At 40.2% G+C, this 25,192-nt stretch overlaps 1 protein-coding gene across 4 annotated transcripts in view; it reads right to left on the bottom strand.

The window, feature by feature from the left end:
• Positions 1-25,192, bottom strand: part of tmem132e (transmembrane protein 132E) — a 249,533-nt gene that overhangs the window by 61,825 nt on the left and 162,516 nt on the right. For 2 of the 4 annotated variants that reach the window (XM_077546333.1, XM_077546335.1), the window contains exon 2: positions 7,088-8,048. In XM_077546333.1, coding sequence (XP_077402459.1) covers positions 7,088-8,048 — 961 coding nt within the window. Of the gene's footprint in view, positions 1-7,087; positions 8,049-8,679; positions 8,761-9,325; positions 9,698-25,192 lie in introns of those variants that run through there. The other 2 variants (XM_077546332.1, XM_077546334.1) reach the window with 2 other exon arrangements.

Below are 25,192 nucleotides of genomic sequence, written 5' to 3'. Positions count from 1 at the left end.
CAAGACACACTTAATCAATTCCATGCAATTGTCACTCATTCACTCTGAACCATTTTCACTGAAGCAACCCCCTTCGCTCCTGGCTGTTTTACTGGATTTTGTCAGATTTTGCAAGGCCCACAGAATATTGTGTTCTATTGCTATTGCTATTGCGGTCAAAGAGTTAATTTATTCACTCGCAGCCATTTTCACTGAAGCAACCCCCTTCGCCGTCTGTATTATTAGATTTTGACTGATTTTGCAAGGCCTACAAAATATTGTGTTCTATTCCTATAAAACATGGAACCTACCAAAATAAAGATTAGAGTCTCTTCTTTCATCAGGAAAATAAAGTATATTCTTATCTGTTTCTGTTTTGCAGAAATTAGCATTAGAATATAGTTTCAGCATTATTCACAAACCTGTTGAAAACACTGGGAAAATAGCTTTTTTGCAACATGGCCCTGGCTGATCTCTTATACTCTGCTGCCACCTGCTGGCCGTTTTTGTAATCACTACCATTGCGTTAAGCGACCTCTTCAGGTCAGAGGCTGCATCAAAGCCTTCTGTATGCTCTAGGATAAAAAATAAATAAATACGTTTTTGGGACCATGGCAATAATTAAAATAGAGCGTTTTTATACGTTTTTGGGAGCAAATGAGTTAATTGACTCAACCATGATTACGCAATCTCATGAACATTTTAGGTAGGAATTTCCAAAAGTGAGCGCGCCATAAATATCATGATATGAATATTTGTACTTCATTTGAACCCAAGAAATAATTAATTAATTCATCAAGTGATTGTTCCTTTGGTGTATGAACTTCCTGGCATAAGTGAGCCTTATATATGAATTCAATCAATTCCACACAACCTCCAGACCTTTTATGTACACTTTGCTGGTGTGAGTGCACGCAAAAGTTTATATTAGCAGAATTTTAGCATTCTTTTTTGCCTTCAGCACATCAGTAATCGATTCCCCGCACCAGCACGCTCGCGCAGATGTAGCGGAACGAGCGTGGTAAGCTCTTTAGAGGCTCTCCTGACCTCGTCCTCTTTTATTGGAGATGAGCGCTGATAAAAATCAGCTGAACGCGTCGCCCGATGTCTCCTGACAAGTCGGCCCGCGGCTGAGGCGCGAGTTTGCGGATCATACAAACTTGCTGACATTATTGCGGGAAAGGGGGGGACGATGACATTACAGCGGCGTAAAATGGTATGAACACTAAAATTTATATTGTCGCAAAATCTACACTTTTCTACTGAAAGTGACAAATGTGTAAATGTAATTTCCGTTGTTTGATAGAGTTCCATCGTGATTAAATAAAATTTAAAAAAAGTATATTTTGGGCAAAAGTGAAAAATATGCAATTGTGTTTCTTATCCTTAGCTAGGACAATACTTCCCAGTTCCTGAATGGGACTTTACCATTGGTACTGTCCCAAAGCGGGAACGACTCCATTGTGATTTGAACACAATTCTTCTAACCATAATAAAAAATGTACAATTGTGTTTTATGATTGTCAGCGACCACACTACTTTCTGGTTTGTGGGAAACAATGTAGGATTTGAGGAAAGGACAGACAGGACTGTACCAACGGAATTCTTGCATAGCAGAAACAGTTCCATCTTGATTTTAACCCACGTCAACACATGTGGTTCATGATTGGATCTTAACTAACCAATCACAATCGCAAGTTGATTTGCATGATTTTCATGTTAAAAATGTTGCATATACAGTAAGCTTGGTAACACGTTACAGCCATATTATCCTGGCGTCCACTATAACAACTAAAAACATGAGATAACCCCCAGAACAAAATTCCATGTTGGTCTTATGTGGGTAAAGAGTCAAAATCAGCCCCCCACCCCCAAAAAAGATAGGAAGTTTTGCCCAGCAGAAAAAATGCGGGTCTGAAGGGGTTAATTTTTTTTAACAAAAGTGAAAAATCCAATTCAATCCACTTTATTTCTATAGCACATAACAAGCGTTTCCAAAGTGCTGCACATACACACATAAAATCTAGCAAAACCAACTACATGTATACAAACAAAAAAGTCAATAAAATACTCAAATACAATAAATGAAATAAATACTAATAAATAATGTTACTAAGGGGACTCTGGAATCCGTTTCCAGGAGCAAGCAACACAGTCAAGCCCAAAAGCCCTTCTGTGTAGTACAACCGATATGTGGTGACTCGCCAAATTCAGGGAAAGACTTGGCCTGGGATGACCTGCGAGAAGACGTAAGCTGCTTACTCACACCTTTGACACCCTTTAATGAAGTCTCCATGTGAACTACCATACTGGCCTAATTGTGAGGCTATCCAGTGCAAGGATGCTAACAATAGCGATTGTCATTTCATAAGTGCTAAGAACTGTCAGAGTGAGTCATGGAAAAAATACAACAACAAAAAAAACAAAAATACAGAGCCCCGTCAAGACTGTTCACAGATGGCGCTGACAGAAAATGGGAGCGAGGGCGAAAGCTCAAGTCGAGCCACATGGCGCGACGGCGGCGGCTCACGCGACCGCTAAAATATGTTTTTAATGACGTGACAGATTGTGGACGACCTGGCGTCACTTTGGATGGCGCATCTCCCCCGCCAGGCCTCATCTCCATTCGCCATATGCCGGGGAGAACTTTCCCCGGGCGGCAGCCATGTCGGAAAATTGTTATTTAAAAAAATAAAATAAATAAATACATCCTGTCTTAATCCACAAATGTTCAGTTTGAATGGGATAAATTAGTGGCAGTATTAAATTGGGACATTTTATTTTAATGATTGGCGAGTACTGGCCTTCATTTAAGGTATCGGGTACTTGTGGAGGCTGCCGATACAACACTTGCTTGGTACATTGACTGACTCAGAACAGTACTTGGTAGTACCTACTTTGGTATTTCCTCAGGAAAGAATACAAGTTTCATCCAAGAGGAGAATGAGGGCAACAAGAAAATAGATCGTTTCAGCAAATGAGAGACTGTGGAGTGTGATACTGCGGTGGACCAGAAACTGTATACTACCTCATACGAGTGTCGAGTACCTGCTCGTGTTCTTTTTGTTTTTTCAAGCAAAGTATCCACAAATGTTCCAAAACGAGAAAACGGAGCACAACAGCAAAGCGGAGACTGTGGAGTAGGATACGGAACAGCGCCATGCGGTGTTAACAAGCCCTTCAAAGTGGCGACCACTCCTGAGTAACATTCAAAGGAGGCGCGTCCTAATGCATCTTTCAACGTTTCCTTTTGTGCATCTTTAATGGCTTCCATCCGGAGAGCTCCAGGAATTCAAACCCGAGATAAAGCGTCACTTCGCTGTTCGCCCCTTGTCCTCATGTCCGCTCGCCTTTTAACTTATCCGGTTTGATCGGCCCTCACTATTAACCCTGCGGAAACGCGATAATATAAGAAAAATACCTAACACAAAAGGAATTCAAAACTGACCTACTCATGAGTTTTCTCAAAGCTGCCGCTCATCTTTCCTCAGGTGGCAGATGTTTCAAAATACACGGAACCCCCGGCAAAAATCTCGCCTTCGTTATTTGTGCTAGGTCAAACCCATAAAAGTCTCTCTTTGGCACCATCTTGTGGCATTTTTTTTTGCCAGGGAGCGTTGGTGAAGTAAATTTATTTCTAAAAAAATATATATTTTAAAAAGTGCTTTGGCACCATCTTGGTGCCAAGGAACAATGTCGAAATGAATTAAGGAGCATCATTTAGACAAAAGTAGTGCTTTGCCACCATCTTGATATCAAGGGACAAGGTTTAAGAGAGTTGAGGAACTTCATTTAAATCTTGGTGCCAAGGAACTCTGTTGAAGTGAGTTTTGTTGCTTCGTTCAGACAAAAGTAGTGCTTTGACACGATCTTGGTGCCAACAAACTATATTGATATGATTTAAGGAGCTTCATTTAGACAAAACTAATGCTTTGACAAAGTCTAGGAGTGCCAAGGAATTATATTAAAGACAGTTGAGGAGCTTCATATAGACAAAAAATAATGCTTTGATGCCATCGTAGTGCCAAGAGACTATGTTGAAGTCAAATGAGCAGCTTCATTTATACAAAAGTATTACATTGTCACCATTTTTTGGCATCTTGGTGTCAAGGAACGATGTTGAAACAAGTTTTGTAGCTTCAACTAAACCAAAGTAGTGCTTTGGCGCTACCTCTGTCCCAATGTACCATGTCAAAGTGAGTTTTACAGTTTAATTTAGACGAAAATAGTGCTATGGTGGCATCTTGGCGCCAAAGAACTATGTTGAAGCGAGTTTTGTAGCTTCAACTAAACTAAAGTAGTGCTTTGGCGCCATTTTGTAGCGCATCAATTACTCAGGGATTTTCCCTGTTGGCGACAGAGTTCGGTTAAACTGTATCTATCGAATTTGTCTTCTTGCTGAAGCCTCACGGTTATTGGCAGCCACATTTGAAAAATAAACGTCCTTTTCTTCATTTTTGAGACGTCTTCTTGGGCGGCAAGTTTGGGAAATGGCCATTTTTTGTCTTCTTTCGGGTCATGCTGCTGTGCCTTTTGTCTACAATATACATTTAATTAGGCAAAAGTGTTTAAACAATCCCCATTTTGAGGGGAGCCACAAGGTTGTGCTTGATGTAATCTTCTTGCAAACAAATCCAAAGTGCACTTGTACATAAAACATCTGCTGCTCAGCTCTTATCGGTGGCTCTTTGCCACCCCCCCCCCCCCCCCAAAAAAAATAATTGCCTCCACACGGGCCGCACTAACGTTATCACCACCCAAACGTCAATGAACGCTTTGTTTACGAAGGCACATTTCCCCATTAACAAAACAAAAACAACAAAAAACGAACAAGCCTTGCTGTTGATTTTCATTAATTTGGGCCTTAAGTTTCCCTCTTTAGCTTTTTTATTGTTAGCATAAATCACCATTAATGCCGAGAGTGTCTGCGGGGAGAAACAATACTGTGTTTTCTTTTTCTCTCCCTGCCGAGGCTTAATGAGTCAGCCAGGCTTAATAATTATTCAGCAAATCTGTGACTTTTAACAAGTGTGTGCTGGAGATTATGCTAAGATTACAAATAAAGCGTTAGCAGGCTGTTTCATCATCCCGCCTTAAGACAGCGGCGAATATCTTAACGCTTGCAGTCGAGAACGACACGGGAATGAAGGAACTCGACCGGTTTGCGTTTTCAAAGTGTGCTTCTCAATTATTTTTTCTTACGCTCAGGAAGAAGAAAATATTTTGCGTCCATACATTTTATTCATTATATATTTTTTCAATTAATCAGCTGATTAATCGGTTATTTTGTCCTGCCAAATATCATAATAGGCCTAAAAAAACGTATCGGTTAGGCCCTATTTTTTAGGACAGTGTATCGATACTGTATGATGATAATAATATTGATAGTGTAATATGATATATTGAATATAAGGGGAAATATTTTAGATGTATTTTTTTTCTTAGGAAATAGGGAAAAAAAATTATGCTGGACTCAGTTGGTTTTAATTGAAGTGCAGCCGGGATTTACACAAGCATTATCTGGCCAAACGACACACACACACACACACACACACACACACACACACACACACACACCTTTTTCTCCTCTCAAGTGCTTTGAGCAGCATTTCCGAGAGAGTCTGAAGAGAAGCTAACGTGCGTGCGTGCGTGACGGCAGCGCTCCAAAGTGATAACATTACCGGGCCGTGCTCCGCTTTAACCCGGCCCCCCTCCCTCTCGGCATGACTCAGCGTTATGAGGAAAGATGAGGGTAGTTAAAAAAAAATATATTTTTTTAAAGTGATTACATGCTCATTAGGCTGCTTGGAGCTAAAACAGAGCAACGTGGTGATGGACAATAACGCACGGAATGAGCTTACATAGACTTAGTCGCACTTGCGCGCATGCTGCCAATCATTTGGATGAATTTCAGTATGTTGCGTCTGCCATATTGCGTTCCACCAATCTCGTGGATTTTTATCTACTTGTCTATTCCAAACTCGTCGCTACCGTATATCTTGGAAATGTACGCTTATAGTGATCTTTTTGTTTTAATAATGAGCTTTTACAGCATTTTACGGTACTATAAATATTGAAAACCTATAAATATTGATTAAATGCAGTCAAAAGTCAACATGGATATAATGAACATTTCAGCAATCTTGTGGGATTTTCATTCTCTTGGGTTCCGATTGGCTGCTGGTGACATCGCACATTCTTGGATAAGCATCATCATCTCATTTCTAGACAGTTTATGCACACACATTATTGGTGTGTTCAAATATCTTCAAAATGTGTTCATAAAGTTGTTATGATAAGTTTAAATGTCTTTTAAGTGAGTAGGGGGCCTAAAAACTGCAAACTCAGTTTTCTTATGCTTTAGTTTTCACCTCTTTTTTGCGGTCTAAATTCATTCCCAGTTCTCATACATCAACTTGGTTTTCGTGCAAAAGAGATGCACAATTAGGTCATTCATTCCCCGGAATCAACCTTCGAAATAAAAGCAATAATAATAATAATAATAATAATAACACTTCTTTGAAGTTCTTTGGGACCAGTTGCTCTTTTTCAATCGTTCTCGACAAGCAGAGAAGTGAGGGGTGAGCAGGTATGTGCGGAGGAGGAAGAGGGAGAAATATAACACGGATGGATTTTTTTGTCCCCCCCCCAAAAAATTTATAAAATTAAAATTGGGCCAACGGGTGCGAGTTAGCCCCAAGGACACATGAGTAGCCTGTTCCAAAAATAGCTCACCAGTTATGGGACACTGTAACTTATTAAGAAGAATTAAAATATAAGAAAAATATTAAACAATTAAGTTAATTTAAATTTTTTGGGGAAAAAAATGTTACATTTTGTTTTACTAAAATAAAAAATAAAAAATAAAAAAGAAGAAGCAATTTTAGCGCTGTAATTTTTGTCGGTGTCTATTTTGCTCAAGTACTAGTGTGATTTCAGCTACAGTACCTGAGGCAAATTCCTTGTGTTTTTGACTTTCTCAAAAAGTCCCAACCACTAAAGATGATTCTCATTCATATCACGCTGAATCGTTTTGTTCTTAAAAACTCTCTCCAACAAGACATGTAGAAAGACGTGGAAGCAACCAGAGCACTCATGTGCAACTTACTTGAGGCTGAACTGTTCCACGGTGGAGTTGGGCATCAAGTACAAGAAGATCCTGAGGGTCTCCCCAGGCTTGAGGGGCTTCTCGGGCAGCCTGAGGAACATGTTCTTGTCCAGCTGCTTGTCCACCAGCAGCTGTTCCTGGCTGGCCTGATACAGGCTGATGCTCCCGATGCGCAGCAGGGGGTGCTGTGACGGCGCCTCCCCCCGGGCCCCACGGTGGCCCGCCGCCTCGCCGCACTCGCCCTCCGCGTTGGGCTCGTGCAGCGTGTAGTACAGCTCCGCCTGCAGCGTCTCGCCGGTCATCCCGTCCAGGAGCCCGTCCCCCCCGGAGCCCTTCCGGCGGCCCAGCGGGGCCACGTTGGCGTTGAACCAGGACGGTGGCAGCTCCAGCTGCGCCAAGCACTGCGCCAGGTTGCCTTTCATGCGGCACGACGTCTTAATCTCACGCACGTCCCGGAAGGCGTGAAGGCGGACGCAAGGCAGCTTGTCCTGGGCTTTGAAGTCGTCCCAATCGCGGCCGGCGATGTAGAAGAATACCTGCACGGTGGGATTGTTGGAGAACACCCGTGCCTGGACGATGAAGGCGCGCACCTTCCAGTTGACCGTCAGTTGGCCGGGGATGTCCAACGGGCTGGTTGGCTGGAGCAACTCCTTGGACAACGTCTGGTCGCGGGCAAAAGGTCCCAAGCTGATATTGACGGCCGGGAGCTCCTTGGTCTGGAAAACCACAAAACTCTCCGAGCGCTGCAGCGGGTGTCCGCCGCCAGGACTGCTACTACTGCTGCTGCCGCCCACGCTTGGTCCCGACGCCTGAGCCGCCTCGCGCAAGAAGAAGGCCAGCTGCACGTTGGACATCTTGAAGCTGGCCGGCAGGTAGATGGCGGGCGGCGAGGGATTGGCCGTCACGGGTGAAGAACTGAGGAGGGCATCGGAACTGGTCGGCGAGATTTTGCCTGCAAGTGCTGCCAAGAAAGAAATGACAATGTTAAAAACTAAGCTGCTTGCACTTTAGCATATTTCAACAGATTTAGCACAGGGTTGAACCAAATTAACCCGTTTGTAATTTTTCAAAAAAGGGGAAAAATCTGGATAAAACCATGTTATTTAATTGAACCCTTTTCTTGGATGACCAAACACAGTAGGTCACATTGAATGTCATTGTCAAGCATGACATTAGCTTAGCATGCTAAATAAGTAATCAAACGTGCTGAAATACACCATTTATTATCATAACACTGACATAGTAAAACTTTGTCAAGTCAACCAGTCTCACTTGAGGAATCAAATAGCACAGCGAGCTAAATTAGCATCAACAAATTAGCATCGCAGTGGCAACATTTTCCTGAGCCCAGCAAACAAATGCAACTTCTGTCATTAAAAGTCCTTCATTTGATCTTTTACTTTGAAAAGCTGATCCTTCCACATTGACCCTTTAACAACGTGACATCACATTAGTCATTCAAATCATCCTTTGTAAAGTGCTAGTTAGCAACACGGAAGCTAGGTAGCCAAACATACTAAAATATATCATCACTAACATATCCTGTCCATAAACTAATAATAGTGGGAACAGAAGACCCATTTTTGACTCACCACCCTCACTTTAAGGAAACAAACACATCAACGATAAATGCAAGGAAACAAACACATCAAAGATAAATGCACTACTTAGCATCACGTCAACATACTTATCAAAATAATTAGGAGCCGAGTGCAGAAATGCATATTCCAAGTTTTACTTTGAAAATCACATCAATTTTTTCCATTCCTGCGTCCGCCGCCCTTAAGGTAAAATGAATCCAACTTGACAACTTTCATTAGTTTCATTTCACCCAGTACAGCTCTCTTGATAGCAAAATGACGCCTTTTAATTACTTCCTTTGTTACATTGTGGTCAAATAGACCTGGTTTAAAGTTTAAAATAGCTTTAAAATATTTAAAACCAGGATAAAACTCCTCGTGATGGCTTTATTTTGATTATTTTGGATGACTAAACAATCAGCGGGTCACATTGACCTGTGTAAAAATAACAGGATGTTTAATAGCAATGTGAAGCATTTAAATCACATCTTGTTAAGGTTAGTTACATACTAGTTAGTAAACATTCTAAAAAAATACATCAACACTGACACATCTGGTCCATAAATCAATAATAGTAGAAACTGAAGACCTATTTTTACAAACAAACAGATGGCAGCCAAATTAGCATTAGCCACCTAGCATCAAAGTGTCAACATACTTATCAAAACGATCCAGAGCTGAGCGCGAAAACGCAACTTGCTGTCCCCGGGGTCCAAATCATGGATTAAAAGTCCCATATTCCAAGTTTTACTTTGAAAAGCACATCCCTTGTTTCTCTTTCATGCGTTCTCCCCCAAAGCAAAACGAGTCCAACTTGACAACTTTCTTTGTTGCTGTCCTTAGCAACAAAACTGGCAAGCTCGCTTGCAGTTTCTTAGCTCCTGTTGCTAACAAAATCCAGCCTTCTTCTTCTTTTTCTTCTTCAACTTGTGGCTTTAAATTCCCGGTTCAGGCGCGTGTGCTGGTGTATTTGTGTGTTGGCTTCTGGCTCCCACGCCAATCTGATCAGGCTCCGGGTGCAGACGCCGGAGTGTTGCCTCGCCCCCACCCCACTCCTTCCCTTCCCTCCCCTCCCCTCCCCTCGGGTGGGCCGTGCCGCAGACAAAGCGTCGGGAGTCGGGACGCCGCCCCATCCCAGCCACACCTCGTCTCTTGTTTGCCGGCTGCACTCACTCACACACTCCCCTATGGACGTGTTCTGTGAGTGTACACGTGCGTGTGTGTGTGCGTGTAGCGGGTGGGGGTTCCTCCAGCCTCCAGGCAGTAGTAGAAGAGTAGAAGGATTAGGTAAAGATTATTGATGAATTAGCCTGGCTTCTCCTCCTCCAAGCCTGTGAGAATTCCATGAGAAAGGAGGCATGGTGGGGTTTTTTGGTGTGGGGGGCACCTCACATGCTTGGAATTCCCATCTTAAAAGAAAGAGTGTGTGTGTGCCAAACGACGAAACGACATCCCGCCCGTACAAATGAGCAAGAGGCGATTTAGCGGACGCGCTTTTGCCTGAAAGCCGCAAATATTGGCAAGGAATCAACGGCCATGCAACAGTTTCCACTCCTGCGAGACAACATGACATCTCCTTCAACGGCAAACTCGTCCAAATGTGCCTTGGCGGTGTTTGCTTTGGGTGCCGGGAAGGGAATAAGTGCAGAAAATTGTCCGAAAAGTACCTATTAAGAGCCAGTGGGTGCTAAGGTCTAAAAGCAGAGCTCCCCAGGTATCCGATTTGTGGTCCATCCTAGCAAAAGAAAGAGTAGAATCTCTTTATAGCTTTTTCTGTTTTTTCATAAAAGTAGAACATGGCCTGGTTTCACCCAAAAACCCGGTTTCTGACAAAAATGGCAAATGGTGCGTAATGATGGATTACTTTATTTTTGTAATTCCTTCATACTAACTGTTGTGTTAAAAAAAAAGTGGTTGGACAAAAATGTGCAATATTAATTCACATGTACTACTAAACGTATGGTGTTCCACAGGGTTAAATTCTGGGGCCTGTGCTGTTTCCATTGTATCTGCTGCTCCTGGGTTCCATCTTAAAAAAACAGTAGTAGTTGTTTCCTAGCATTCTTACTGCGTGATTTACAATGCCGAGTTGAGCAATTCTAGTCCGCCACCTTTCACAAGTTAGGGAAGGCAGAGATGGTGCACGATTTCACGCGGCAACGGGACACGGTGAGGTATCCAGGTGGACTTATTGGATATGCTAGCTACTAGAACGGTGAAAAAAAAATATTCTGCTTTGTTCAATGGAGAGTAACAATTTAAAAAATGAAACTGCTTTGCCATTTATACAGAAACCAGTAGTTGTGAAACTCTTCTTTGTGTATTACATACTCTTTGTTTGTATTGTGCTGCCCCCTGGTGACCAATTTATGCATACCAAAAAAAACCTTAACCCAGTAATTGTTTGAAAACCGCCACTGGACTCGAGCAAGGCATTTAAAGGAAACGTCTGCTCACACAATTCCAGCAAAGTGTATTTTTTCACGGCGCTAATTTTGCCACGGAAACAGTGTTTGTCTCTCGTCTGTGTTCATGTGAAAGCCTGCGCCTACCCCATTAGGAAGCAGGCGGCGTCAGATGTGTTTGCCGGCGAGTTCGCCGGGCCAGAACAACACACAGCTGGGCTGTTTGCATTGTCACTGATGGGCCAAAGTCGGCGAGCTGTTAGATCAACAGGCTGCAAACAAAGTCATTAGCCTTGGCAACACAGGCGGAGCGCAATCGAAAAGGACCGCAGACAAGAAGTTGACGTCGCGGACGAAGAGCGAACACGTGACTTTCGGAGGATGCGTGGAATCAAAATGATCCACGGATTTACAACCTTGTGATTTTCAAGGCAAAATGTCATCTTTTGCACTTGAACTTGGCTATATTGCTACGACTTTCCATGAAATCAACCCTGACAAGTAGGGCCCGACCGATATGCACTTTTTGAGGCCGATACCGATTTTTAGCAGAAAAAAAATACAGATTACCGGTTAATCTGCAGATTACTTAAAAATACATAATTAATGCATAAAATATATATATTTTGGCCTCTTGGGGGCGGTGTGGTGCCGTGAAAGTGAGTACAGAAGAAAATTACGATTGAATTCTATTAAAATAACTAATTTTTCACACATTGGGAATAATTTGAGTTTGCAAAGTGTTATTTTACCTGTCGGTATTAATTCCCATAGCATTTGTGTGTGAATATTCGTTATTCGAAGGAAAAACACTCCCGAAATTGATGCTAACTTCCTGTTAGCATTTGAATGGGCTCCTCCCTTCGATTTTAGCATTGGCGCTAGGCTAGCGATGTTTTAAAAACGAAGCATGTTTTGTATTTAAATATACAGTGGATTAAAGTCTTATCGTCATGTGTTTATTTTTACAGTCAACTCCAACTGGGGTGTCATTAAACAGTTTAAAGGACACTTGGGGGACAACAGAATAACTAGAATAACATACGCTACACACTTGCTAGTTGCTAATGCTATGCAAACAAAATGGTGCATTCAGGGTACTTTCACAGCGTCGGAAACTTTGATTTTCTTCGATAACGTTTTAAGGGAAAAATAATTGGCCGATTGTTTTGGCCGATGTTTGAAGGGCTATAATCGTCCGATTATAATCGGGCCCTACTGACAAGGAATTTTGTCTAAGACCAAGAAATAGATCCTAGTCTCTATTTGAAAAACATCCACAAGGTTGATTTAGGGAGCGAGCCAGCGCCACGCACCACTCCACTGAAACTTTATCTTCACGTCGCCGCCACCGCTGCCGCCGCGGCTCGGGCGGTTAGTTGGAGTAAATTACGAGGTGGCGCGACATCTTTGGAGACGGCCTGCGTAATCACTCCAGACTGCAGGTAGCTGGAAGCTGTAGCCCTTGTAGGAGTAAATCAGAAGAAAAAAAAAGCAACCCTCCTACTCCCCTTGTTTGAACTTTAACTACATGTTTTTCTTGTGAGAAATAACCCTTAAGCAGCATATCATGCACTGTCTTGGGACTACTAAGTATACTTTACGTTCTCCTTCTATAGCACAGCACTTTTATTTTTGGAACACCTTGAGTACACGGGCTTTTATGACAAGTAAGCAGCATGCCATGCACTGTCTTGACTAATTGATCTTACAGGTACTTGCCAGTATGTTTTAACACCCTCCATAATTGGATGTTCTGACATCACAGTGACTCTAATTGAGCAAATGAGAAACAGCAGAAAGCAGCCTATAATGCATATTCTCAACTAATGAATCATATTTCTTAGCATGGTTGAACTACGACCTTTATGCTTACTACTACTCCACCATTTGTCCTCAAATTTGAGCTAATGTACATAAAAAAGTATTCTTTTTTTTTTCTGGTGGGAAATGTCAGTCAGCAGCACATCATGCTCTTGTCTTACGCATAATTACGTTCTTCAAAGGTCCGTTACTGTATTTATTTTCTAATACTGTGCTTGGGTACGGCGAGAAATGGACACAAGCAGCATATCATGTACGGTCATGACGGTGACCTTACACTGCAACTATTCAAATGACGAGCCCGCTATTGGCATAGTTTGATCACATGACCCAAGCACAGCGACCCAATTTGTACACAGATACGGTATGTGTACGATTTTTCCATCTTTCTGCAGATTAGTCCCAATTTTAGGAAGGAATTAAAGTATAAATCTGATAGTTTATACTATTCATTTAATCTGACTTTTTATCAACACTTAATTGTGAGATTACAAGCGCTCATCTGCTGATTCTTATACATTTTGGGGCAGCATATCATGCACTGTTTATTTCCATTTACAATGACATTAAAGGATGATCATCCACTAACTGATTTTTCCACAATTCCAGATATATTTTATTTTCTTCTTGATAAATTCAGCCAGGCATAGCAGCCTATTATGCACTCACGAGTCAAGTATTCCGCCAAAGCCAACGTATCCTGGTGGGCCAAATCAAGTCAAAACGGAACCCGACAACCACATGCGGCGACACACGCAGTCGGCGGCTACCAGCCGAGTGTGCGGCGCGAGAATATTTTCAACCCCTTGAGCGCTGTAAACAAACAACCGCACTAACGCTTTGACACCACATCCCAAGGTCGCCATCAAAACCTTTATATGGGGAAGCCATCAAAACAAATCCCTCCAGATGTCAACCGCTCTTCCGCGGGTTCGAGTGGACGCAGATGGGCTTTCCAGTGTAACCCGATTCCACTTGATGGTCCTATTAGACCTCGGAGCGGGCGGGATCGAATTCACTTCCTGTTGCGCTGCCATTACGCCGAGCATCTGTTGTCGTCGGGGGTTCGGGGGCTCGCTATTGAAGGGGGCCTCGCAGTTATCCCATTAAGTTGGTTCAAATCCATTAATAAACATCAGGTCGGTGTGTTAACGCCTTTTTAATAGCTCGTCCCAACTCTGTTGTCTTGTTAAAGCATGCGCGTAATAACCGATTAATTGATTGTAAAGAATTAAGTTGAAATTGGTTGTTGATTAATTAGGTCTGGAAGCCCACGGAGGCTAAATTAGAGCACAAAAAAAAAACAATCACAGGAACTCAAAATATATTGTTGTGGAAGACTGCGTTGCATCCCCGCTGGACTTTTCTCACAATAGAATCCTTTACAAAGCTTTTTAACATCCCACTTCTGACACCAATTCCAGCAGAAATCTGTACAGTGTGGATGGGCAACTTTTATTGTATTTCTTTTAAACAAAAGTCCAATTTGAGTTGCAGTTTTAAATTATTTTCCATTAACTATATTGAGCGTAGGAATTAGGGGAAAAAAGTTGACTTTAAAAATAGGCCATCTAAAAATGTTTGCCTTGAAGCTCCGCCCGAGCAACGTTTGAGCCGCCGTCCATGTTTCTATACGGACCTTTTTTTGCAGGAAGTGGACAGGAAGTTATTGAGCTCATTGTAGCTAACAGGCAGCTCCACTAGTTTACTCATGGATGATTGTTGAAGAATCGTCCAAAAGTGACTTTTAAAGTAGCACTAAGGAACTTTTCAACCTTAACAAAATATTTTCATAACTCTTCTGATGAAACATCGACTTAAAACTAGTTGAATGGTACGTTTGCCATGGCCTGAGGGGGTCTGTATTATTTTTACTGGCACTAGGCAACTTTGAGGAGGATGGTAGGAACACTGCCACACAAAAAACTACAAATGTGCTGACTGCTTTTAGGCATACGTCACATCCCCCTTTACCCATTTGTTACAAAGACGGAAGCCGGCCTCACTCCATAGACGTCCTATTGCGGCTCTCAGCTATTTTCAAAGTGTGCGGTGAAATCGGTGGAGCTACAACGATAAAAAAGTCCGAAGCTTAGCGGCTACATGCTATACTCGATGTGCGCATGCGCAGTGAGGAACGAGCACGCACGACGTCGTTATGGCAGATTGATTGACAGGATCGAGAAGATGATCCAACCGGAAGATACGGCAACAGAGATTCTTGAAATACACTTTTAAATCATAATCGCTGGTGCGCTAATGCTAATCATTATTGCTCATGTTTAGCATAAGCTAATTTTGTTGGTGTTTGATAATGCATATGTACAGAAAATAATAAATAATGGGTAGTTATCCACTCAATTCAACTCACGTTCAACCTTAGTGGATTAACAATTTTATTCAATGTAATAATTAACTCATTCACTCCCAGCCCTTTTCACAGAAGCAATCCCCTTCACTCCCGGTTGTTTTACTGGATTTTGACTGATTTTGCAAGGCCTACAGAATATTGTGTTCTATTCCTATAAAAACATGTCTCTTCTTTCATATCCGTTTTGCAACAATTAGCATTAGAATATAGCTAAGTTTCATCATCATTCCCAAATCTATTTAGAACTGTGAGTAAATAAGCTTTTTTTCAACATGGCCCTGGTTGATCTCTTATACCCCGTTGCCACCTGCTGGCCGTTTTTGTAATAACTACCATTGCTTCAAGCATTTTCTTCAGTTCAGAGGCTGCATCAAAACCTTCTGTATGCTCTAGCATAAAGAAAAAACATAAAAAATGTATAAATATGTCATTGGGACACTTAAAACATTTAAAATAGAACGTATTTATGCATTTTTGGGAGCAAGTTAACAATGTTAAAAAGATTTATTAGTGACGACCCTAAATGAACATGATTGTCGATCAAGAAAACATTTTCAAACGCTAGCTTGTTAGTCTCGAAATCAAGCATCTAGCGTACGCGAAGCCCACACAGCAGCCTGATATTAAAGCATTGCCTGCGTGAGAGCACGAAGAGGATGCGATGAGGAGGGCAGACATTTGATCTTGAGAAGGAGAAGTGCATAAACATCTCTTCAGCGCAAAGGTCACGGCCCGATTGTGGAAATCTCTCCAGGCAATACTAATGTTTCACCGCCGAGGGTTTCCCGACTGATTCTTTTTGTTCCATCTCTTCCCTCCCCTTCCTCAAATGACAAGTCTCAGTCACACACGGGGCGGATCACTCAGCCAGAGGCGGGGGGGTGAAATTTGCATCAAATCATCCCTTCGGTAATGGAGGAAGCCACTCATCCCCAAAGCCGTTTGTCACGTATGACAGCGGCGGGGTGCGCTTTGGAGAGTGACGGTGCGCGACTCGGTAACCGGTAGATGCGACGTAGCGGAAGCTGCTTTCAATTCCGACAATCAGGAGGAAAAAAAGCGAATCTTACTGAACCTGAAAATCCAAGTCTAACATAATGTCGGTCGACTGAATCGGCTTTTTGGAGGCAACACACGTCAGATTCGATGGCAATGGCGCATCGGAATCGCGGTACGCATTTGTGAATGGTTACGTGCAACTCCCATCCCTTTCTATTATGCTATGCTAACTATGCTCTTGCTATGCTATGCTAACTATGCCATATGCTAGGTTTGTTATATATATATTTTTTTAAATGCTTAATTTGACTTTAGATTTTATAAACTCATTTGCTCCCAAAAACGTATAAATATGTTCTATTTTAAATGTTTTAAGTGTCCCAAAGACATATATTTATACGTTTTAGAGCATACAGAAGGCTTTGATGCAGCCTCTCAACTGCAAAGAACGGTTGAAGAAATGGTAGTTATTACACAAACGGCCAGCAGGTGGCAGTAGAGCAAAAGAGATCAACCAAGGCCATGTTGGAAAAAAAGCTCTTTTGTTCACATTTCTTAATAGAATTGTGAATAATGATGAAACTTAGCTATATTCTAATTAGTGCTGTCAAAATTAAAGCGTTAACTGATTAATCAATCACAAAAAACAATCGCATTAATCATGAATTAACGCAGATTAATCGCACTATTAATTATAAGCATAGATTATCCTTCAGCGTGACAGCACAGGTTGTGTTTGAGAAATTAACATAATTTCATGCATTAAAGTAAAGCATTTAATGAAGGTTTACGTATCACATTTAGAATATTTGTTCATGTTAAAATATCGGGGTGATTTTTTTTCCATTTTAAATTATGCAAGTAATTAACTGGTTAGAAAAAAAAGGAGGATGAGCGTGTGCAGTGGATCAGAAAATGTTGAAGACGTCCTCATAACATTAAATGTCAAAAGAATTAGCACATAACCGGTGCTCTTCAAATTCGGCAGTATTTTTTTATTTATAAAAAAGCGTTTTTTATTATGCGATTAATCGTGATTAATCAGAATTCTAAGATGTGATTAATCTGATTTAAAAATGTTATCGTTTGACAGCTCTAATTCTAATGCTAATTGCTTCAAAATGGAAACAGATAGAAATATACTTTTTTTTCCCTGATGAAAGAAGAGACTAATCGTTCTTTTGGTAGGTTCCATGTTTTTATAGCAATAGAACAAAATATTCTGCGGGCCTTGCAAAATCAGTCAAAATCCAGTAAAATAGCCAGGAGTGAAGGGGATTGCTTCTGTGAAAATGGCTGGGAGTGAATGAGTTAAATTTAATACTAGTTTTAGTATTTTTTTTTATTTAAATAAGGAGTATTTGCTAAATGCAGGATAAAAAAAAGGCATAAGTATTTTGTAATAAAGTAAAGTAAATTACAATTCCATAACTGTTTGACTTTTTTTGCGTATGTTCGTTTGACAATCAAATACCATTAAAAAAAACAACAACAAATAAATACATTTAAAATCATTACCGAAAGTTTAAGCATGAAATTGTCAATGTCAAATACCAAGAACATTTTGGTTTTATAAATGTAAGTAGTTTCTTTAATGCCCTCGCTTCTTTTATTTGATTTCGTAAAAGAAAGAAAAAAAAACTTTTCAAATTCCGTTTTAGTTTTTTTACGCTAATAACCTTGTTAGAAGCACACTTTTTCACAAGGCTAAACATCCCACTTCTGACACCAATTACTACGGAATAAAGGCTGTTCATCCCTCATAATGCAAGCGTTTCCTTCGTGTGACGTCGCTTTAATTCTGTACAAAACCAAGTCAACAACAATTTCTCTCACACATATTTAACTTTTCCTACTCGAGCCTACTCATAAATACGACAAAGGATAATATGGATTTACAGATAAAATAAATATAGTATGCGTTCATTAGTCCCTGACTTGACCAAATTAAATTAAGATTTTCCGTCAGCTATTATAACAAGTACAATACACAACGGTGTGATTGAGGTTGTTAATTAGAGGAGATGAAGGCTTTTCTTTCTTAGCGTCTCACCTTTTATAATGTAACATTATATTATACGCAGTGCAGCTTTAATCACACATAATTTGCGAGCTTTACAAAAAAAAAAAAAAAGCAAGAATATATAACCAAAGTGACACCAGCCGAGGGAGAGGGAACTTTTCATCATTGAGCTTTTTATGTTCACCCATAAAATCATCCATAATTTATATTGACAGTCGCCTTATCTGGTCCGGCGAAGGCTGTTTGGGCTGGCGACGGTGGCGGGGGGTGGGGGGGGTGGGGGGGGTCTAAGATATAAAGTGATGGCGCCCCGATGAAAGACACCATCCATTATTCAAGCTACTCAGGTAATAGACGTTTCATAACACGCTGTAGATGATGTATTCGCGAGACGGCTTGAAAGGACACAAAAACATCGGCGGCTTTTAGTTTGGTGCTATCGCCACAGATTGTGCTCGGCGATCATTAAGTCCAATAAATTCAGAAGGAACTGACGTTTAAATTGGCGACTATAGAAGTTAAAAGTGCATTTTTATCTGAACTGGTACTGAATGAGTTTTAATTGAGTACATGAATGAATACATTATTGGTAGGTATCCAGGCGAAACTCAACCAACAAAGGTCTGACCCTGGGTTTTAAAAGCTTGAATGCCTAAGTACTTCAACATGCTACGTGAGTGCAAAACACGAAAACAGAAGCCAACACATATTTGCAGTTCACTAGTCACAAATTCCTCTATTTATATTTTTGTGCTCTTACTGAAAAGGCACAAGATGCAGCCTAAGCTTGGTCTAAATAAGAATTGGTGTCACGGAAGTATGGTGAAGAGGGACATCTTGACTGAGATGAAAGATTTCCCTGGATACAAGATCTGGAATTCAACCAAAATGGCTGCTTCAAATTAAGATGGCGGATTTTCTTGTTCTATTCCAGGCATGCGAGTATTTTCTGTGCTAGCCCTGGAATGTCGGCTTCAAAACAAAATGAACTTCCTGTTCAAGTCTCGTCATGGGTCCTTGAGAATTTTTTGTGCATCCATTCTTGATAAATATCTCCACCCAATTTCGTGTTGATTGGTCAAATTGGCGTCAACACCTATTTTTTTGTTTTTTTGTTATTTTCGAGCACTGGAATTCACCCTTAAATGTCTACTTCAAATCAAAATGGCTGACTTCCTGTTCAATTCTGGTCATGGGTCCTTGAGAATTTTTTGTGCATTATTTTCTTGATAAATATTTCCACCCAATTTCATGTTGATTGGTCAAATTGGTGTCAACACCAATTTTTTGTTGTTGTTGTTATTTTCGAGCACTGGAATTCACCCTTAAATGTCTACTTCAAATCAAAATGGCTGACTTCCTGTTCAATTCTGGTCATGGGCCCTTGAGACTTTTTTGTGCATCCATTCTTGATAAATATCTCCACCCAATTTCGTGTTGATTGGTCAAATTGGTGTCAACACCTATTTATTTATTTATTTTTGTTATTTTCGAGCACTGGAATTCACCCTTAAATGTCTACTTGAAATCAAAATGGCTGACTTCCTGTTCAATTCTGGTCATGGGTCCTTGAGAATTTTTTGTGCATTATTTTCTTGATAAATATTTCCACCCAATTTCATGTTGATTGGTCAAATTGGTGTCAACACCAATTTTTTGTTGTTGTTGTTATTTTCGAGCACTGGAATTCACCCTTAAATGTCTACTTCAAATCAAAATGGCTGACTTCCTGTTCAATTCTGGTCATGGGCCCTTGAGACTTTTTTGTGCATCCATTCTTGATAAATATCTCCACCCAATTTCGTGTTGATTGGTCAAATTGGTGTCAACACCTATTTATTTATTTATTTATTTATTTTTGTTATTTTCGAGCACTGGAATTCACCCTTAAATGTCTACTTGAAATCAAAATGGCTGACTTCCTGTTCAATTCTGGTCATGGGTCCTTGAGAATTTTTTGTGCATTCTTTTCTTGATAAATATCTCCACCCAATTTCGTGTTGATTGGTCAAATTGGTGTCAACACCAATTTTTTGTTGTTGTTGTTGTTATTTTCGAGCACTGGAATTCACCCTTAAATGTCTACTTCAAATCAAAATGGCTGACTTCCTGTTCAATTCTGGTCATTGGTCCTTGAGAATTTTTTGTGCATTCTTTTCTTGATAAATATCTCCACCCAATTGCGTGTTGATTGGTCAAATTGGTGTCAACACCTATATATATATATATTTTTTTTTTTGTTATTTTCGAGCACTGGAATTCACCCTTAAATGTCTACTTCAAATCAAAATGGCTGACTTCCTGTTCAATTCTGGTCATGGGCCCTTGAGACTTTTTTGTGCGGCCTGTTATGACAGACATGTCCATCCAATGTTGTGTCAACCAATAAAACACATTTTTTGTAACTTTTCAGTGGTTGCACAATTAAATCCTTCCAAACAAAAAAACAAAATAAGAAATGAAAAAGATTAGACGAAAACTTTTACAAAGGCAACAATTCCTTTTGTTCCACGAGTCCCTTTGTAGCAGTGGCCATGCAATACCACAACATCTCAGTTTACTTTAAGTATTTTCCCCTATGGGACAAGCTCGGCATGTCTAGAGCAAGGATTACGTCAGCTGAGACACCTCCGGGGCATTTGCAAACTTTCATCGATTTGCCATTGACGTCAAATATGCTAAATGAACTCACGCTAGCTTAGCTTATCAGATAGTTTACACATTCAACCCAAAAATACAAGTATAGATGTTTTGAGTTATGACTTCAATTATGTCTCTACATTATTCACTCTATACAATACAAAACAAGCGCTTTGACGCCATCTTGTGGCATTGACATGCAATTACAAACATTTTTGGGCGGGTACTTGGAGAGTTACACGATTTGTGGCAGAAGAACCTAAAATTGAATTTGCAGAGTAGTTTGTACTCGTAGTGAGAAGAAAATTAAGTTAAATGTCACGACGACGGCGACTTGGACTCAATTAAATTTTTTGTTTTACGCTATCACTGCCACCAATCTTCTGTTAACAAAGAACAAAAAAAAAAAGAGAAAAAAAGTTAAACACGACACTTGTACTGGCATTGTCTTGATCAACGAATAAACCCAAAGTGGGTTTCGGGCTCCCTGGCAGAGGCTGCTTAGCGAGTCTAATTAATGTTGCATTAAGCTAAATTGTAGGTTAGAGGACACGCACCACTAATTGAGGCCCGTTGGGGCAAGAACACATCTTTGGCCGAGGATACAACAATAGACACGTTTTAATTATTTATTTTTTTAAATGAATTGCAGGCATTAATTAAGTATGGTAAAAAAAAATAAAAAATTGGCCTCAACCTTTTTATATATATATATATATATATATATATATATATATATATAAATAAATAAATACATAAAGGTAGAGGCTAATTTCAGCTACATTAGCGTACATTTACGACAATTTACGACAACTTATGAAGTGAGCACATAAAGTGTTGCAAACTAGATTTTGGTTATATTTTGTAAAGAGCAGTCAATGTATATTTCTAAGTGTAAAATGTGCTCCTTTTCCCATTATCCCGGCTAACTTATGCTGCGATAAACGGGTCCTCAAAACTATCACTAAGAGTCGTCAGGCTTGTTGAGGCCTTGCAAGAAGTTGAAGTCTTGGAATATTTTTTTTTCTCCAGAGGGTGCCACTGAGTGAGTTTTGTTGGGCCTTCACACACACTAATAAACATGTAATAAATGTGACTATTAAAAGCAACGTGTTGAGCGCCTCTTGCCATTTCGCATTTTTTATTTACGAGATTTGCAGCTTGATGGCCAAATTATTCACAGCCCAGTGTTGGCAATCTTCCGGATGCATTACTTTTAGTTTTTGCATTTAATTGCAAATACAAACGCTTCATTATTATTATAATTTATGGGCAATCAGCTAAAGCTCGCGTAAGCTTTTGTCTATGAATATTATCTTTTTTTTTTTCTTTTTTTTTATAGCCGCAAGCCAAAATGAAAATGAGACCTCCTCGTGGCTCCTAGCACTCCGATTATTAAAATTTTAAAAAGGTTCTTCACATAAATAAGATATTAATTATCGGCTTTGTTTGTGTGGCTATCAGTAAACTGGTTATTTTTGATCACTGTAAACGTTTTAGTGATTACAATATTTAGTATGAGTGTCTTCACCGAAGGGAACAAAACAATTGTATGTTTAGGATCAACTTGTTTAATATTAGCTATTTAAATGCAACTGTGCACAATTGCATCTTTATAAGAGAAATGTATATAATCGGTGTCTGCGCCCAGAAACTGTAAACAATTGCATGTTTGTGAAATGCAAAGTTTTGTCTGTCTCAAAAATTAGTAAACAATTGTATTGTTGTGATTAAGCTCATTTTAAGTCTGCTCTAAAAAACTGTAAACATTTGTATGTTTGTGATAACAATATTTAGCACACAAGTAACTGCTGTATATGTAATTGTAAGTTTGTGAACGCAATCTTTAAGTGACCTCATGTTTCGTTTATGCGCCTGCTCTACTGAAATGTACACAATTGTACGTTTATGATCACAACTTTTTCAACCAGAGTGGAACAGCAGTCGCCTGTCAGTCAGTCGGAAGACCTCACATGCTGCATTCCCATCTTTTGTGCCGCACAATCTTCCTCGCCAGGAATAAACTCGAAAAACAACTCTCGGTTGTTTTTCCCGCGCCGTGTTGTCGAAAACCAAAAGCGTCGCCTCTCTTTTGTCGGCCGGGTTGGTCTATTATCCAGCTGCTCTTCACAGTGGCAGCTTTCTAAGTGACTCCGCTGAGAGAAGGCTAGCTTTGTCTCAACATCTCCTTGCGTATCGTCGTCACACATACACATTCACACGCTGTTTGTGCGGATTTCGCTCTCATGGTTACACAACTCGCTACCGAATCACCATAACAACGAGTGACGGGGGGGAAAAAAGGAGGCCTGGGAAAAAAGCACCCCCCTTCAACTTTAGGAGGATCTTGAGACAATGTATCAGCAGCAGATTATGGAAATGTTGTGGTTGAATCAGAAACAACATTTAATGACATTTCTAGAGGGGGGGAAAAAACTGCAAGCGTTTCCACAGAAATGTCATAAATCTTTATACGCCAGTGATTTCCATTGAAAACGAGTGCTGTAAAACATCAGGCGACGACCTGTTAAAAGTCGGCAAATGTGTCGACAGCTATTAAAAGAGCGATTCGGTCCGCGGGATTGGAGAGTGAACATGCTGTTATGAAGTCCCAGGCAGGTCGGAAGTGCCAATGTCCGATTTTTAGCGGCCTCAGTCTAAAGGTATGAAACCAACGTGAGGCCTTGTCACTACCCGTGACTCTTGATGAAGATATGTGGTTGTCTGTCTGACTAACTAACGAGTTAGTTAGCTAGCTAGCTAACTGGTTAGTTAGCTTACTGGTATCCAGGGGTGTAGCCAGAAATTTTTCATTGGGGTGGCCAGGGTGAAACCATGACTCATATTGGGGTGGCCATACGTTTATACCTGAAATGTCTAAATAAGTAGTTCTCAACCATGCAGCCAATGAGTGGGCTGCATGAAATAATATGTTATGAATTCAATGCATTGGAGCTGTTACAATTGTCAATGGGTTGCTCAGTTACAATAGAGCTTTCTGCCACTTAACGGCAATAAGGCAAATGTCAGTTACTGACCTGTACATTAAGTAGAAAAGGAAACCCAACAGTGAAATTCACGACTAAGTATTAAAAATCAAAAACTACAGTATGTTGATGTCTTACCTCACCAAAAGATGACTTTTTTTCCATTGTTTTTCCTGTGGTAAAATCTATTACCGGTAGTTATTATTGTGTTAGTAAACAGGACTCAAGACTCTGTACATAATTTGATGCAGGAATTCTTTGCCTGTTTGGCATCTTGTTGGACGTCAAAGTTCACACACTAATAAATGTCTTCTTGATTATCAAATTCTTTCATGTTATTTGATATTGTTACAGCTTTTTATAAGTGTATTTGATTCCATAATGGAACACAATCATAATATCTGAATGGACCATTTTGTACAAGAAATACAGGTTGAAAAGAACCCTTGGTTTGTTGTGTCACACACACCCGCAGATGTGACACAGTTGTTTGTTGATTTAAAAAAAATATATATATTGAAGGTTTATAATAATAAATTTAGGTTTGTGTGAACGCCACATGTGTAAGCTCTGAAATTTTTTTGGAATTATGTTTCTGCTTAAAGAGCTGAGATATCAATTATTTAGTAGGCATTGACAATATTGTTGAATATCCAGGATCCAGTGGGGGTGGCCGCCGGGGAGGGGTGCCTGTGGTAGCCGGAGAAGGGGGCGTGGGGCGTGGCGTGGCGTGGCTAGCTATCCATAATGACTAGTTACTTAGCTAGCTAGCCATCCATAAGCTTGACATAAATAAATTAATAATGTCGTGTACTGGGCAACCTGACATCATGCTGTAATGACTTCCATTTTCTGTTTTATGGTTATTGTCCAACTTATGGATAACCTTCTGCGGTGAAGCCCCCCCCAAAAAAAAGCAAAAAGAAAAGAAAAGCAAAAGCAAAACAGAATTGTGTAGTAAAAAGTCTGCTAGTGTGACTTGATTACTTTCTCTCTTACTATAAAATGATGACCGAGATGTAAATGACTGCTTAGTGCTTACGATCACTTTTAGTTTAGTTTGCCTGTTCCAAGTGACTATATACAATATGTTTGTTATCAACCCAAAAAGTCAAAGAAAAAGCAAAGTGTATTTCTGGAGTAAAATGGCTATTACTTACAGTATTTCAACAGTGACGTCCCAAAAAAAACAACCATAGAATTAAATGTTACAGTGGCTTAAATTTGTGTTAAAATCCAGTGCAGTACGGCATCTTTTTAAAGTGTTTGTTGTCTA

Source organism: Vanacampus margaritifer, chromosome 16 (assembly GCF_051991255.1).
Source record: "Vanacampus margaritifer isolate UIUO_Vmar chromosome 16, RoL_Vmar_1.0, whole genome shotgun sequence".
In the NCBI taxonomy this organism is placed as follows: domain Eukaryota; kingdom Metazoa; phylum Chordata; class Actinopteri; order Syngnathiformes; family Syngnathidae; genus Vanacampus; species Vanacampus margaritifer.
This window is presented reverse-complemented; position numbering and strand designations above follow the sequence as displayed.